At 32.9% G+C, this 17,576-nt stretch overlaps 2 protein-coding genes across 2 annotated transcripts; one reads left to right on the forward strand and one right to left on the reverse strand.

Moving 5' to 3' along the window:
* The first annotated feature begins 3,705 nt into the window (after positions 1-3,705).
* On the forward strand, positions 3,706-11,369 carry LOC122599239 (ethanolamine-phosphate cytidylyltransferase-like). Its single transcript, XM_043771717.1, has 10 exons — positions 3,706-3,797; positions 4,581-5,021; positions 5,749-5,984; positions 6,160-6,305; positions 7,202-7,273; positions 7,624-7,691; positions 7,773-7,893; positions 10,285-10,347; positions 10,436-10,558; positions 10,962-11,369. Exons 2-10 carry the CDS (start codon positions 4,666-4,668, stop codon positions 11,031-11,033), a joined length of 1,257 nt encoding a protein of 418 aa, XP_043627652.1. The 5' UTR covers positions 3,706-3,797; positions 4,581-4,665; the 3' UTR covers positions 11,034-11,369.
* A 356-nt stretch (positions 11,370-11,725) lies between these two features.
* Positions 11,726-15,108, reverse strand: LOC122599240. The gene is made up of 3 exons (XM_043771718.1): positions 14,803-15,108; positions 13,547-13,808; positions 11,726-12,729 (listed from the first exon to the last, which is right to left on the reverse strand). The coding sequence occupies exons 1-3, from the start codon at positions 14,899-14,901 to the stop codon at positions 12,359-12,361; spliced, it is 732 nt and encodes a 243-aa protein (XP_043627653.1). The 5' UTR covers positions 14,902-15,108; the 3' UTR covers positions 11,726-12,358.
* Positions 15,109-17,576: the final 2,468 nt, after the last annotated feature.

Here is a 17,576-nt window from a genome sequence, read left to right on the forward strand (position 1 = left end):
GTCTCCGTGGAACGAACCTTTACTTGCTTTAATCTATATTGCATACGAACGGGTCCACTGCCCGATTGTATGTGGTATTCGATTCGGAGTATTTTTAAGGAATTTAATTTAACTAGATTTTCACACATCAACCACCCAACTCCTTCGAGAAATGCTCCAAAATTCGGCCCCAAAACTTATCCCGTCCTTGTTCATTACCGAATTGTCTACATGTGGAATTATGAATCCACGCTTGTGCCAACGCCACCTCTTCTTCTTGCATCCATTTTAATTTTTCAGCCCGCCTTGGAAACTTCTTTTTTGGTACTAATAAATAAACAACAAGTAAACGTACTAAACATATATATATATATATATATATATATATATATAAAGTATAGAAACATAGTTTTATACCTATTTGAACTTCCTTTGTATCGGAAATAGCCTCATCCTCATCGTCGGTGGGGAGGGGAGTCGGTGCTCGGTAGCTATCAAATGGATTAAAGGACTCAAAATCAATCTCGGACGTTTGATGCCACTCATAATCTTGGCCGTGGGTAGGGGGAGGAGGATTCATTGCGCGAGAGGGAGGAGGATTTATTGCGCGAGAGGGAGGAGGATTCATTGCGTGAGGGGGATGAGGATGCATTGCGTGAGGGGGAGGAGGAAAATACGCCGTATGAAATTGTGAGGCGTAATGATATTGAGGTTGAGTAGTCGGTGGTGGGTCGGGAATATAGTATTGAGAGGGGTCGACTTGTTGAGGTTGATATTGAGGCGTTTCAACTCTTCGTGGTAGACGAAAGTTGCCTCGTGTCGGTGCTCGTAGCCCGCTAACATTTTTCCTCTTCCTTGGATCCATGGATGATTGTGAAACTAGAAAATGTGTTTGGTGTATGAAAAGGTATACTTTTTGTTGTTGTTGTTTGAGAATAAAGAGTGTACTTATAGATAAAATAAGAGGAGGTATTTTTTTTTTAACACTAACGGCTACATTTGGGAAAAGGGGAATTTTTTTTTTTTAATGTTTAACGGTCACTTTTAGGTTGGACCCACCTTGAAACACGCTCCCAACGTTACTATTCCTCCCAAGCCGCAACTGGCTTTAATCCCAACCAACTTCATGCCGTGATCAAGCCATAGGGATGGCGGCGGTGTACCCTCGACAGGTTGAGAAGCCCGCGCTCCATGCAGCTCCCACTCCTTTCCCCCTTGTTTTTTTGCTCAACTTGATTTCGAGAGAGGGAACAATAAATGCATATTTATTTATTTATTTTGTTTATGTGTGGTTATTTCCTTATATGAGTTTGAACACAGAAAAAGAGAGAGGAGGACACAGTCGTAAAAATAAAGATGGATCTCACATGCTGAAAGAAAAGAAAAAATAAATAGTTGCATAGAGTTGGTAAAAATGTAAGGATGTGCTTGTATCATCCCATCATGGCCTAGAAAGTGGCCTAAAAAAACTAATAGATAAGTTCAAAATTTATGGATTAAAATTTTTTGTAAAATATAAAACAACTTTACATTAACCTATTACTTATTTAAAAAATTAAAACAATTAATCTTTAACAAGTTCTTAAATATTTTGTAAGACTATATATAATATGCGAGTACACATCATTGTTTTATATTTGTAAAACAAAAAAATCTTTAACAATTCCATTATCACGATAACTTTCGAATTACTAGTCTAGTTGGTTGTTTTAATATTTGTTCAGTTTATAGATATTAAAACTTGTTCATATTATGATTTTTTTTACTAATATGTGGTTGTATTTTAAATAATTGATACTAAAATTTAATATTATTGAACTTATCTTGTTTTTAAGTTAAGATTCTTTTGGTATTATTTTGATAAATGTATATTTCGTCAAAACCCGGTCCAAGCGATCTGACCGGTCCAACTAGTAAAATTTTGTAAGACCGGTTTAGTATCCAGTCCGATTTTCAAAACATTGGAAAAAAGTTAACATGTAAAGAGTTTTATTTCTATCAAAGTAAAAAGTTTGTTTATAGTTTGTTTTAATAACTAACAAAATATTAATTTTATATATTAAACTATCAAGACGATAGTAATCACCAGAATATACAAAAGATAAATATGTCACCTAAAGACTAGATAGTTTATACGTCAATATTGTGTTTATATTATCGTTGTTGAAAATGGAGTTAGTTATTGGTTTTTTAGAACGGGAAAATGGAGTTAGTTATATACTAGCAAGTTGTAAGCGACGACGAATGGACTATAGTGTATCATTAAAATAGATGTATATTAAATATTTGAAATTTGAATGACTTAAAAGAAAACGATGAAAGGATGCGAAATGCTTTGATAAAAACTAAGTTTTAAGTTTATGATTCAAAATAATTAGTTAGTATTAAAATGTCTTTTATAAGATAGCTTATAAATTTTTTCATAAAGCTATTAAAATTCCTAAAGTTGTCTATATTTTCACAATCATATGATCAAATCTACATGATATAGGTTCATATTTGATAATATGTGTTTGTTGTATAATTAATGTATTTTAGTTACTTATGGTGTGCATGTGTGTTTAGGTTGAAATGGATTTTGGTGGAAAAATGCTTGAACAGTAACAAATTGACGTTGATTCACTGTATGGGTCATAACTTTTTCATCAGATATCTGTTTTTTGATGAATAAGCTGGTCACGCGAAGATAAAACAAAGATCTACAAGTTAAATGGTTTTATGCGCATCAAACCTTCCAAGCATGACCAGAAGCCATGAGCTCTATGATGATAAAGTTTTCTAATATGAAACGCATGTCTAACTAGCAAATTTGTTTGTCACCATATCCATTTCATCAACAGTATAAGAAATTTGAATGAAGGAGCCTACATACTTCTTGAAATTATGTATCAAGTGCAAATCATTTATTCTACAATTTCATGAAAACGACGATACGTTAGTCCTTTACAAATTTGTTCTTTGAATTCCAATAAGTTGAATACTGTTGACACAGTAAATTCTCCTATATATTCATAACTGTTGCATAGCTTCTCATGTCTCCTACAATTATGAAGACATTTACAGAATATGGTTATAAAAAGAAGTTTTTATGAGAGAATGTTGAAGGTGTGCCTAGGAAGTCTCCTATGATATCCAAACCATTTCTAATCACAAGCAAATTCCAAATCATCATCTCGTTTGTTTCAATCTCAGTTTGTAATAAACTTGTTTGGGTGGTTTGGGTTAATGTGAGTGTACAACAAAAAATGTTAATGTTGTGCTGTATTATCATTGATTGTGAAATGTATTAAACATTTTTTTCGGTTAAATATATTTTTAAACGATAGTTACCAAATTCAAACAATTGATGTGATTAAATCAAAATTATAAATTGGCATGGAATAAACAAAGCCCTAAACTAATGCATTATTTATTTTGTATCTTGAAGTAAAGCTAAAGTCTAATTTTTGACAATGTGGTATCTAAGAATTATATGATGTATTTAGATTTAGATGTAGACATGTAGTATTTAATGTTATTAATAATAGGGCAAATATACTCCCTTTTCATAATCTCGAATGTTCAAAGTTTTTCTTTTCTTATTTCACAAGTTTTATCTAAAGTTTGAAAATTGTAACCAAACCAACAAGTTCCAAAACACTATTTGATACCTTTCTCTCGACTCGGCGCTTTATATAGGACCCTTTTTTTTTTTTTTTTTTTTTTTTTTCTTTTTGAAATGATCATTTAACCCAACTAGCAAAAATTGAAAAAAAAACACAGACAGGCAGACATACAAGAGACCAAAGGAGACACGAATTCCCAAACACACAAAAAAGGTAAACTTTTTGTTCCGTTTCTCTCAGATTCGATCTGACAAAATGTAGCACAACCCAAAAGTTTTCCAGAATCCTTATTTGATTATTATAAATATATTATAAAATTGTAATTAAATTAAATTAATTTAGTTTTTTTTTTTGTGTGTTTTTTCTTTCATTGATCTATATTGTGTTTTTGCATGTTTTTTGGTCTTATATGTTGATTTTCCATGTGGGTTTTGTTAATCTTGTAATCTTGGTTAGTTATAAAAGTTTGTATCTTGCATTTAATGGATCACAAACCAATAATTGGGTGAGAAAAAAGAATTTATTTATTTATTAATTAATTAATTTTTTTTTTGGTGTGTGTGTGTGGGGGGGGGGGGGGGGGGGGGGTGGTGGTAAAATTTTCTTCCCCATTTTATGCATTGAAAAAGTAATAAAGTTTGTATCTTGCATTGAAAAAATAAATATATTAAGGTTTGTATCTTGCACATTTGAATGTGTTTGAAATTTGTAATTAATTTTCAATCTGATGCAATTACCATGTTATGAAATGTTGGTAATTTTATGGGTATTGGAAATTTTACTATAATTGATTTAAGATTCGTGCATGTTAGGTTTTTATGTAGATATCTGTTTCTATTAGTCTTTTTAGTAATATGGTGATAGACTTGAATGGTTCATATGTATCTTTACATATTACAAGTTGGATGCTTTTCATAGCGAATTTTGAGTCACAAAATTTGGAAGGAAGAAACTTTTTTGTGCATAATGTATATATGTTTAATGTTTTTGTTGTAGGTGGTTGGTGATTCCCTTATCTATTCAGAATTTGTGTCTCTGATTACTACATTTAAAGAGGGATTTGGAGTCCCTTGGAGCCAATATGGAATTTGAGAGTAATAGTTCAATTTGGGATGGGGTATACTACTACCCACATCTATTTGGTGCCGTTATGTTAACCGTTGCATTACTCGGTTTATCAACTAGTTATTTTGGTAGTATAATGGGGTTTCCCACACTGCCATATATGTTACCGTATTTGAGCAATCTTCAGAAGAAGAAAGGAGAGAAAAGAAAGATTAGGGTATATATGGATGGGTGTTTTGATCTGATGCATTATGGGCACGCGAATGCTTTGAGACAAGCTAAAGCTTTGGGTGATGAATTGGTAGTTGGACTTGTAAGTGATGAAGAGATTGTCACAAACAAGGGCCCACCTGTTTTATCTATGGAAGAGAGGTATCGTCCATCTCTTTGATATTTCTTTATACTTTGCCTATATTGCTATGCCAAAGTTACAAACTCAATAAGTATTAGGTTTTATAAGGGTATCCATTTTAGGATGAAATAGCTATATTTTGTGGACGAGAAGTCTGTGTGTGTTTAAAGGCGTATCATATCAAAGGAAAACTTTTTTTTTTCTTCAGGAGATGCACTACATATAACTAGAGGCGGCAAAATGAACGGGTTGGGTAACAGGTCAAAATGGCCAGGTCTGGTCAGGTTGACCCAGGAACACTTCTGTTCTCTTTTCTAACTCTTATTTTCTTTGTTTTTATAAATTAATAATGTGATTTACTTATTGATGACATAAACAAGATCCTATGGAGGTAATATTATATAACTGTAAATAAAAATAATTTAGGAGGTTGTATGCATTAAAGATAAAGACTTTCGGCTGCTTTGAAACCGTAAGACCGATTCTTCCATTTAGGTCTGACAAGATTTTAGTTTGAATTTGTTTGATGGGAGTTTATTATGGTCATGTTTGAGTTTTCATGAATATTCGTGGAAGAATTTCTGGTTCGGAAAGGTCAGATGTTAAGGGGAATAACTAACTTTGACACCCTTTCCCCCAAAAGAACCTTGATAATATTAGAACTCACACACTCATTCATAGGTCTAGTGATTACGATAATATATATGTATTTATAATCAATTGTTAAATGTTTCAAAATATTTTTAGGCTGGCTCTTGTTAGTGGATTGAAGTGGGTGGATGAAGTCATCGCTGATGCCCCTTATGCTATTACTGAAGAATTTATGAACCGTTTATTTAATGAGCATAAGATTGATTACATTATACATGGTGATGATCCGTGTCTACTTCCCGATGGAAGTGATGCATATGCTTTGGCAAAAAAAGTTGGTCGTTACAAGCAGATTAAACGCACAGAGGGTGTCTCTAGCACAGACATTGTAGGTACTGCAATTTTGACTTGTACCCTATTTAGCAAACTTTAATTGGTAGATGAATGAACAATCTTTATGCTTTTCTTTATATGGAATAAGGGAAATATCTTATACTGGTTAATATTCGTAGTTTTACTGGTAACTGTTTGCCTTCAGTCTTACATTACTTGTAATTTGTAATGCAGGAAGAATACTGGCTTCTATGGAGGATAAGAAAACATCACAGGATTCAAATGAAACAGAAAAAAGCATGGAAAATTTAACAAAACTTAAGCATGCTTCTAATTTTCTGCCTACATCAAGAAGAATTGTGCAATTTTCAAATGCCAAGGTACCATATTCCCACCCAAAATTAAAACGTTGTGTTTGATACTGGTTATTCTATTGTTGTCTATATCCCTATCTTTATGTGGAATTTATATAAAAATAAAAATCTTATTCAAACATGAAGGAAACTCTGTAGTTGCTATGCATTTCAATGTAACCTAACCTCATTATTCAACTTCTAAGGCTATTTAATATCTCACCTACCAACTGCCCTGATTAATCTTCGTGTAACATCTAAAACTGTTGACCTCCTTGCTCAGGTATCCGTATCCCAACCTTGAATTAGTCACCGACCTTACCTGAAGCCTTTAGATGTCAATTTTGGTTTTTGCTAGGTCAAACTTAATAAATAGGTAGAACATTAGTGAAAGGAACAGCATGGCATGTCATACTGTCATTTCTTATGTCCAGATTCGTCTATAACTCTGGACTCTAGTATAAGGCCGGGGATTCATAACTGTAAATAGAAGTTATAGGTAGAATGCTTATTACACTATGACATACTTTTATGCTTGTTTTATGAATGGACGTATATAAACCACATTAAATACTTATTGTGTGTCACATCTGCAAACGCGTGGTTTTTTACAAAAGCACAAACGCTATATCGATAAATATGCAAATTTCTGTACCTTAAATTTTTCTATGAGTCTTCCAATGAACAAAAACACAAGTATACACAGCCTGATTCCGATCATGGAACGGAACTAAATAATTCCCTTAATCTCAAATACCTAATAAACTTTCTAAATCTATGCATTTTTATCTTGTAAACATTCTCATTAGCTACTTATATTATAGTTAACTTCATTATTTTCTAACCTCATTGTTATTTTACTTCAAGGCTCTAGTTTCATTCTGAATTTGGTTATAACGTAACATATTGCTTTCACTCTTTAGGGTCCTGGACCAAATGCTCGCGTGGTGTATATTGATGGAGCATTTGATCTTTTCCATGCTGGGCATGTTGAGGTATGCTTCTATGTTAGATCTTGTTGTCATTTGCCTTTTTATCTAAATAGTATTGATAATAACTGCAATAAAGCTTAAAAATGACTACAGTTTTGAAAACAATTATGGTGGTAGTTAAATACACCAGATGCTGCAGGCTGTAAAATTTTGAAGTCTTTATGTTGTTTTGTGGTTTCTCTTGATGGCCAGTTATTTAATCAAGTTGTATACTTGGTTGGTCTTCCTTGGGGAGCATTAAATCTTGAACCATTGACTTTTGGTGACCTCAAGTCAAGTTAAATTTAATTGTATAATGGCTATCTCTTACTTGGAGCGTAATTACTAATTAGCCATGGATTGTGCAAACTTAGATTTTGAAGAGTGCTCGACAGCTTGGAGATTTTCTGCTTGTGGGTATTTATACTGATCAAATTGTGAGGTAATATGACTTATATTATCTTATTGTGCACATTCATTACTGATTTGAAGAGTAGAAATAACAAGATTTTATTTGGTGCAGTGAACAACGCGGGGCTCATTTCCCACTTATGCATCTGCATGAACGCAGTCTTAGTGTTTTGGCCTGTCGGTATGTTGATGAAGTCATTATTGGTGCTCCTTGGGAGATCACAAAGGACATGGTATGCTGTTTCGTTTATTTAGTTATTTATTTTTATATAAGGCTTATAAAGTGATTATGAAACAACTTTTTGTTGTCAATCAAAAACCCGAACCAAAAGCAAACTTTTAATTAAGATTACCCTGGCTGTTTATTTGCTCTTTCATCTCATGAATATCGCAATACTGTTTGAGTGGAGACATAGCTTAAGAAAATTGTTTGGACTTAAAGGTGGCAACATAGAGGGTAAGCCTCGGGTTGAACACGTTGTTTTGGTACTGGTTGAGATGGGTCAGATTGAGTGGTCGACTGTAACACTTTTTGTTTAAAGCTAAAATCTTTATGATAGTTATTGCCAAAGATAATCCTCCAATGTCTTATTATGTCAATATTATGTATTTGAAGTAATTGGTGACGTTTTATGCATTGGAATTTGAACACATTCTGAACGACTTTGACCCGTTCCCTTTTGATTTTTTTTAAGCTGGCCGCTATACCTGTAATAGATAAAACCTAACCTGATTGACCCTTTAATATGTATGTAGGTTGAAACTGTCAGCTATATCATTGTTTGGGCATCTGCCAAGTATTCAAAGTATCTTTCAATATAAGATACTAGATTAAACCCGTGCGGTGCAAGGCTAGAAAAAATAATTGTTACAAAAGCTGATTGAAAAGAAAATAGGATACCTTAGAATATATTCATAAGATAACTGTATGACCTTACTATAAATTTAGTAGGAAAAAAAAAAAAAAGTCGAATGGTAACTTAATTGCAAATTCAGAAGTTAATTATTAGGAAAAAAAAAATATATACGGAGTATATAATAAAAGAAAAGGAATATAAGTAACAAAGCCATTAAACTAATATCTTATGCAATGAAAATGACAAATCTGGTTGTAGATTTGGTAACATTATCATCTTTATCCAATACCAAAACCTTCAAACCTTAACTTCCGCATACATGATGATATTTTAGCTACCTTGTAACAAAAAACATGATCAGTAAAAAAGGATGAATAAATATTATACAACAATAAATGAAATTAATGAAAGCATGGGTAAAACATGAAAAATGAATTAATCTGATATAAAATATCACAAACTTCATTAAATAAAATAATCTCTCAGTTAGTGGATTCCTATAATTTTTTCACAAATGAGAACAAATATTAATCTCACAGGAGTTACATCCTTGATCATGGTGATGTAATTGGTCGTAAACAAGAAATACAAAAGCAATAAAAGTGGTTATGGATTGTCAATGAAGTGAAAATATTACATAAATAGACAAATTGTCTAGTTTAGTATCAATATAAAAAAGTAAGCAAGTAACACACAGTGCCGTCTTCTACGTGTTGTGGTACCCAATATCATCGATCGTCTTTGACGGGGTATGGGCGAGATTGAGATGTAGACATCCTTACCCAATACCGTCTCCCTCGGGTCCTAAACTCCTAATACCGTCTTCGACAGTGTGTGGGTGAGGTTGAGATGTAGTAAGCAGGCTGCTTCGAGGTTTTACCAAAGGTATAAAAGGACCTCCGGCTTGCCGGGCATGAGGATTAAACCTATGACCTCTGTCTCCGGAGACAAGAGTTCCAACCACTTGATCGAACCCAGTTGGTTTCAGTTTAGTATCAATGTGTAGTATGGAGGAAAATTGATTCCGAATAATTGATTATTTTTATAACCGTGTAGAATAGTCACTAGTTACTTGATATATCTATCAAATCATTCAAGTCGTAAATAGTAGGTTAATAGTTAATACCTTACTCTTCTTTTGAAGTTTTAAACTCCACTTGATAAAGACACAACAAGATTTCTTTTTGAATTGGCTGAATTTACCATAACTATTTCATTTCAAATTTCAGCTAGTTGGGTTTTCTAACGAGTGCCCACAAGGCTTATGTTTAGATACATTAAATGAAGTTCATCCTTCCTAAAATATAAAAATCTTAATTTAGAGCTTCATTTAATGCATCTAAACATGCCTTGTAATCACATGTTAGAAAAATCCTATTTTAAATATTTGACTATTATAAAGTTTGACAATGACTAAAATTGACGAGTAGTTATAAAGTGTGTGACATGCTGATACATGTGGCACAAAAATAAAATAACTAATAAAATGAGTTTGATAATTAAGCAAAAATCCAATTTGTCAAACAAATCTATATGTCAACTAAGAGAAATATTATCCCTCTCTTAGTTATAGAGATTAGAGGAAACTCATGGAATGAAATCTGTATTCTTTATAATCCAATTTATTTGAAACGATGACAATGTACAAATCTGTAATTTTTACATGAAAACTTCGTAAAGGAACTATTTCAATTTCTAATTTGAAAATATGTGTTGAAGATGGTATATATTTCTAAGTTCCCAGTGACAATTTTTTGACATGAACAGATTACAACCTTCAATATCTCATTGGTTGTGCACGGAACAGTTTCCGAGAGCAAGTCCACCAATGTAAGTTCTACTCCATACCTCCGGTACACATACTATACAGAATACCAAGTCAATATTCCTTATTTGCACGTGCTTTCTATTACTGCAGGGAGAGCCAGGTCCTTATTCAGTTCCCAAAAGCATGGGCATTTTCAGAATGCTCGAGAGTCCAAAGAATATTACCACCATGTCTGTGGCTCAACGAATAAAAGCCAATCATGAAATTTACGAGGTATATTTATGTTCAAATGTTTGTAGTTACAAGCTGTACCTTGTGCATGTGATAGAGATAAGTTGGCATGTGACAACTATTTTTTTACTTTCCATAGGTGGCAGTATCAATTATTTAACTTGTGAACTGATCGCTTTTTTGGTTATGCTTTAGCTCCAATGTGTCAAATAACTTAGTTTCAGATACAATGCGAACAACTCATATATGGGTTGAAGCGCCAAACATCTAGTTGGAGGATTTAGTTATTATTTTCACTACAATGACAGTGTATTTGAAACCCTGATTAACGTATGAAATATCTATCGAGAAGGGATCATTACGTATTTAGTGTGTCAGACTTTTAGTAATGTAAATGCTCTAATAAAGATGTTGGAACGGGACTGATCTGCCATAATTTTTGCAGAAGCGAAATGCAAAGAAAGAAGCTAGTGAAAAGAAATTCTATGAAGAAAGAAAATATATATCAGGAGACTGATTAAACATGCGTATGTAGGCATTGGTTTCGGTTAAGGCTTTGATTCATCGCGGTTTTATATTAAAGATGGATATCGACGTTTAGTATCCTATACTTTGACATAGAAGAAGCTACCTCTAGTCAGAACGCCTTGGCCTGGTTTTTGTAGCCAGCCCTCTTGCTACCCTTTTATTCTTTGTTATTAATTTTGTTGTAAAACCTCAACAAATTAAGATGATTCAATCATCTTGATTATTCTGATCATATTAATACATGACTAATGAAGTTTCACCTTTGTAAATCAATTTTGATGTCTTGTGAACCTTGAGTTGTAAAGTAAGCATTTGTAACTGCAAAGTAAGTTTCATCATTCTAGTTATACATGCTTTCTTTTACATTGTTTTTTGATGATAGTAGAACTGATGTTTATAACAAAACTAATTTATGTTTACGCATAAACCCTATACTATAATTGGAAAAGTATGCAACCACTTGCATGTATATGTTGGACAAATGGTTCAAGTAGCCGAGATGGCATAAGAGATGTATTGTTTTGGTAATAGAACGACAGTAGTAATACCTGCTTGCTTCAGATTTAATCAAATTACATTTAAAAATACGAAGACAAAAATCTGGTGAAAGTGAGTTTATATTTGGCATTAAATGGAAAAAGAAACGTTCCAGGATACTAGACATTTACAATTTACGTTCAATTAACGCATAATATTGTACCACATGATTGATTTTTAGAGGAAAAGAAGATATCATAATAGTTGTGTTATGGAAGGTAAAACACGTAAAATGCACCAAAAGTGTCAAAGGTTAACACGATCTAACCTCAACTGCAGTTGATCACGGCTGTATTTGCCGGAACTCCTTTTAACAGTGTACCAAGTGACCCATTGCCTATTTTAACCCTGCTTGTTTATACCCATTAACCAACTTGCTCGATGAAACCATCTTGCCACCTCCATCTTACCGCTTAGGCTCAACCAAAACTTGGTACTAAAGTTAACCAGATTATCTATTTGAACATAATTCAGCTAATATTAACCACGACGCTAGAGTTATCGTCATACAAAGGATGAACTAAAATGAGATCCAAAGCTCAAATTTGCATCTATAACAAAGCTTCAAATTTTGATGTATAACACAGGAAAAACTCGTTTTTTTTGTAGTATATCCTTGAAGCAGAAATACAAGATCTTCCAATCTTAGATTCCATCCACAATAGTACTAGCATATGAACTCTATATATGGGACTGCAATCTAAAACCCACTACCTTGACCATTGATATATCTCAACACCTCGACATGCTCTAACCAAAATTCTTTTTTCCATCCCTTTATGAATAAAATGTACCCGACCAAGCAATTGGCACTGGCAAGTTATGTGGAGGCTGTGGAATCATGCAATGTTGTTGCCACTCATGCACGCCCTCACTACCACTCGCAGAACCAGTCTCGTTCATTGGCATTTGTTGGGAGTTATTATCCTCGGTATCCATGGTAGTGGCTTCCATGTCATCTGCATCCATCATCTCAGATACTTCTGTTTGAGGGATCTCCACTTCTAGAGTTGCCCGGTTTTGTGAAGATGTTGGCGCCCATGGTACAACAGCCAGACTTCCATTATATTGCTCAGAGTTAACATGCAGCTTTTCTGTTTTGCCACTTAATAATTTAAGTAGGTCTGGCTTCGACCATATGTTTGAATCTGTACACGATAAAACCAAATAAAGAGTCAGTTGACTTCTACCATGTATCAATATTCACTCTAATAATATGGCAAAACGGGCAGGCAGGCAGGGTATCATAATGAGACAGGTTAGTTTTAGTGCATGTCAGAACAGGTCAGGTTGGGTTGACATGCAAAAACTTGTCTGTCCACTTAATTATTTGATCATAAATGATTTGTGTTAGATACGAGTACAAAAAGTATGTTGTTACAGTAACAAATATAGATTTGTAAGTAAAGAAATTAAGAAATTTGGGTGCAATACAATTACACATTTGCCTGTTGGATTTGTCCAACCCATTTGAACTGCTTGATATAACATAACCAACATCAACCAACTTACAAGAAAATGGGTTAAAATTGCCACCTCTAATTCATTCCCAAAACCTATTACTCAACCAGGTGAAAACAAAAGGCAAATGAAAGCACATGTAAGCATCATTATCTTAAATCATGCTACGTTCTTCATATAATATGGAAATTAATAAAATCTGAAAATAGCCTCACTACCTGGAAGGAAAATTTAAGAACTAGAGACCACATTTTCACTTTCAGATGCTGCCAAAAGGTAAGCAATGAAAAAACACATTTGACAAATGACAAAACTATTTATGTATTGTCCATCATCAAGAAAGTGAGATAAATCCAAAATGAGAAGCAACCAGATTGATAAAACACTAAGATACAATCTAGATACATGGTAATCAAATACTTCCCCTCTCAACATTTCTTGAGCCAATATAAGCATAATATTTCTAGAATTGATCAAACAACTACATGGAGTAAACGGACTTACTTTTAATCCTAGAAAGGAAGTCTGAATTAACCGTAACAGAGAAGGGTGAACGAGTTTGCAATGCAGGCATGTTATTCGTGGGATCATACAGAACAATAGCTCTCTCTTCATTCACAGGAAAACTACCACTCAGCTCGTCAATTGCTATGGGACTACCTCTCACTGCTTGTTCAACAAAAGTATCTTGATACAGCTCTGGCTGTTCAAATACCATCGGATTCACCATCTCTTCTTCCTCTATTATTGGAGGCAACTCGGCATCCTAACGACAAGATAGCTAACAATTATTTTTCTTATACAATTACACCCTAACCACCTACTATATGCACCAACTGTCTCTATAGTAAGACTTGATCCCGCAGCCTGTAGCTTGACATGGCATACCCAATACCACTAGGCCAAAAAGCAGGGGCGGAACTACATTCAGCATAGACGTAGCCCAGGCTACGGATTCGCTAAATACATGTCGGGTAAAAACATTTTTAAAAAACATTGTGTTCTGTACTTGTGCTACAGGTCAAAACGATACAGTATACCAATTACCGGCCCCAATGTAGCTTACTCTAAACTTTTGAAAAATATTCCTAACATTGAAATCTAGAAATAGCCAAAAATCCTTAAAAACCACTAAAAATCGTCGCGATCTAGCCCTTATAGTTACTTTACATGGAAAAAAGGTTAGCGTTAAAAAATTTGTCACATGGGTAACTTTCAATCCTGGTTCCGCCACTTTTTGCAAATAGATAAAAACACATAATCCATTAACCCAAAATCAAGTCCACAAATATAGTCATATATCCACACATCTATACAACTTTATGTCCTACAATTTCATATTATCATCAATCAAACTAAAACACACTTTACATATATGTGTGTCTGTCTGCATATACATACTGTATACTTAAGATATATATATGTATGTCCAAAATTCCATATTACCATACTTCAAACAAATGATTACACACACACATATATATATATCATATATATATATATATATGGGTTTTAGGTAAAATAAAACAACTATTAAAATAAAACAAATAAAACAATAGGTTTCTTTTCACTAAAAGTTGCATCATGAAAATCATTATGCATCAATTGCTTTGGATTTTGTCTTATTTGTTTTACCTTAATACCCTTTATATATATATATATAGTTTCCTTATTCTGAGAAACATTTTTGTTAAGAACTCTTAAATTATATATTTGTTCACATGTTATATATATATATGAAGTAGAGTAGGGATACGAACCAGACGGCGGATTTTGGTGGCAGGAGAAGAAAGGGAGAAATCATCATCATTAATTTGTTGTTTTCTCTTTAATTTTCCCGCAAAATAACATTCTTCCATTTTTCCCGGCAACAATTACTATTGTTACTTATTTTTCTTTAGTTTGAAACAATGATTTGTTATTGTGAAATGAATTTGGACAAAAGTGAAAAATGGATCAATTTATTATTATTATTATTATGAGTATATATTGGATTGACACAAAAAGGAATAAAATTATGAAATTATTATTAGTGGGTTGTGGAAGGGGTATGTTAGATATCTCGAGAAGCTACTACTAATGTCTACTTGCTTTATCTTTCACATTTTCCTTTTTTACTTAAAACTTTCCTACCCGTTTGGCGAGCATGATTACCCGTTTTGTTTAAGGATTGACTGTTTTGACCCGGAGAAAGTCTCAAACCCATAAACTCTGGGCAGATATCAAAGATTTTTTTTTTTTCTAAGTATACCGGAATGCAGTCAACTAATCACCAAAAGTTATTGTGTGCACGAACTTTAGGTCGATTTTATTGTATTTTGAAAACTTGAAATTATATTTATTGTGAACATAAAACGGATGTGGGACACATAAAACTTGTTTATTTTCATATATTTTTTATTGTGTGCATAAACTAATCCCAAAAAGTTTTTGTGTACATGCCACGTAAGCAGTCAACAAGTCAACGTGAAAGTGGTGACCGACTAATTTCTTACCCGGTAACTTTTGTTTACCATGGGAATCTTGAACAAGTTTCCTGAATACAACAAAACCGACCTAGAATTCGTGCACACAATAACTTTTCAGGATTAGTTAACTGCATTCCGGCGCATTTAGCTTTTTTTTTTTTCTTTCTTAATTCGTCGTCGTATTTATAAGTGGTCGGGATGATAAGTATTTCCCGGATCATGGCTTCTTTCTAGTTGGGTTGGGCTGACGCTTTACGGTAGCATTTAGTCATTGGGTTATGACGTTATCCTAAATAAAATTCGGGTAATTAAGTATTTAGTTGGCCATTAAGAAAAAATAGTTCTATTCTCGTGCCTCTTTTAACCATGACCCACTGGTAATTTCATTCTCCGACCTCAAACAACAATGATATATTTTGCACCTTTTTCTAACTTACACATCATAACTTTCTTACTTTTGTTTTACAAAGTTACTACTTTTACAATACTTTTTTCTCAACTAGTTTTTAAATATTTTATTACTCTTACTTCCAATATAAAAACAACACAATAATGTTTTTATTTAGCTAACATTCTGATTAACCCCCTCTTTCCAAAAAAAAGTTAACATCTCTTCTTCCCCATGAGTTAAACATATATTTTTTTTAAAACAAAGTCAAAAAGCACCATTAGTAGATGAATTAATATTTAAAAACATTTAAGATTTTGTGTCTTTGAGTTCACATTTTGATGTTAATAAATTTAAGGCTGTAAACGATTCGGTTTGATTAGTTAAAACTTTGAACCGTTTTTTAGGTTTCCGTTTGGTTAGTTAGAAATTTTGAATCGTTAATTTCGACTATCCATAAATCGATTACCCGGAAAATTCAGTTAATTTTACTTTGATTTTTGGTTAACCATTTATTAAAGTTATGCAAATATAAAGTTTAAATTTTTAATTATAATAGTCAATCTACTTGTTAACTAATTAAATTATATGTATAATAGTCATTATTATCTACATTAATATTTTGTTTATAGATAGATATATGCATTACATCTAATTTTGAAATTTTTTTTTAATGTTATATACATGCAATATAAGTTTCTATCTAAAAGTATCACGATTTACTACTTAAAATGTTCTCTATATAGATATTATTAACATTTTTTAATATATATTTTTAAAAAAGTTAACAAATTTTCTTAAAAAGATATATAAATAAGAAAGTTACTTGGAACATGAAGCTAACCATAGATTTCGGAAGAAAATAAGTAAATTGTCATTTTAGGAAACAAATGTAGAAAATTAACTAAATAGATAAGTAAATGATGTATTCATGTGATATATATATATATACATATATATATGATTATATGTATGCATATATTAAAATTTGGTCCGGTTCGGTTAACCACGAGTAATGAAAGTTAAATATTATAATCGAACTGTTATATATCGGTTTTTCAGTTTTCAGTCTTTTCAGGTTTCAGTTTTGTTCGATTTTGGATCACACGGTTCGGTCTGGTTTGTCAGTTTTCCAGTTCATTTTTTACACCCCTATATAAAATGTTCTCAATAAATTGGATTATAACGAGACATGCCGATAAGTCTAAATTTAAGGTTAAAAACTAAAAAATTGTCGTTGGCAAGTGTCTTCAGGTGAACAACCTATCTTTTCTTTTAAGATACTACCACTTTACCACATCAAATCTTCATTCTAGAAAATATCTAAGTGATGTATCGCAATTTATACATATTTCTCACATCTTATTTGGACATTTCGTACTCGTTTTATAGCCGTTTATACTTGTTTTGTGGTGCGTTATGGTATTTGCTAGTGATTTTAGGTCTAAAGCAAGTTTATCGCTCACAAATAGTAGAAAACGACTTAGGAAAGGTCCATATGCACTAACGGATGAAGCGAGGTCAAGAACGGGGCTGAAATGGCGAATCCAGGACATTCTCATGGCGCGAGCCAGTGAACCAACCCTAGTAGCGGCGCTAGCTAGGGCCCTAGCGGCGCGAGTTTGTCTGTCCGTCGATCAGAATTGCTCAAAAACACACTTAGCGGCGCGACCTGAGG

This window comes from Erigeron canadensis, chromosome 5, assembly GCF_010389155.1.
Source record: "Erigeron canadensis isolate Cc75 chromosome 5, C_canadensis_v1, whole genome shotgun sequence".
Taxonomy (NCBI): Eukaryota; Viridiplantae; Streptophyta; class Magnoliopsida; order Asterales; family Asteraceae; genus Erigeron; species Erigeron canadensis.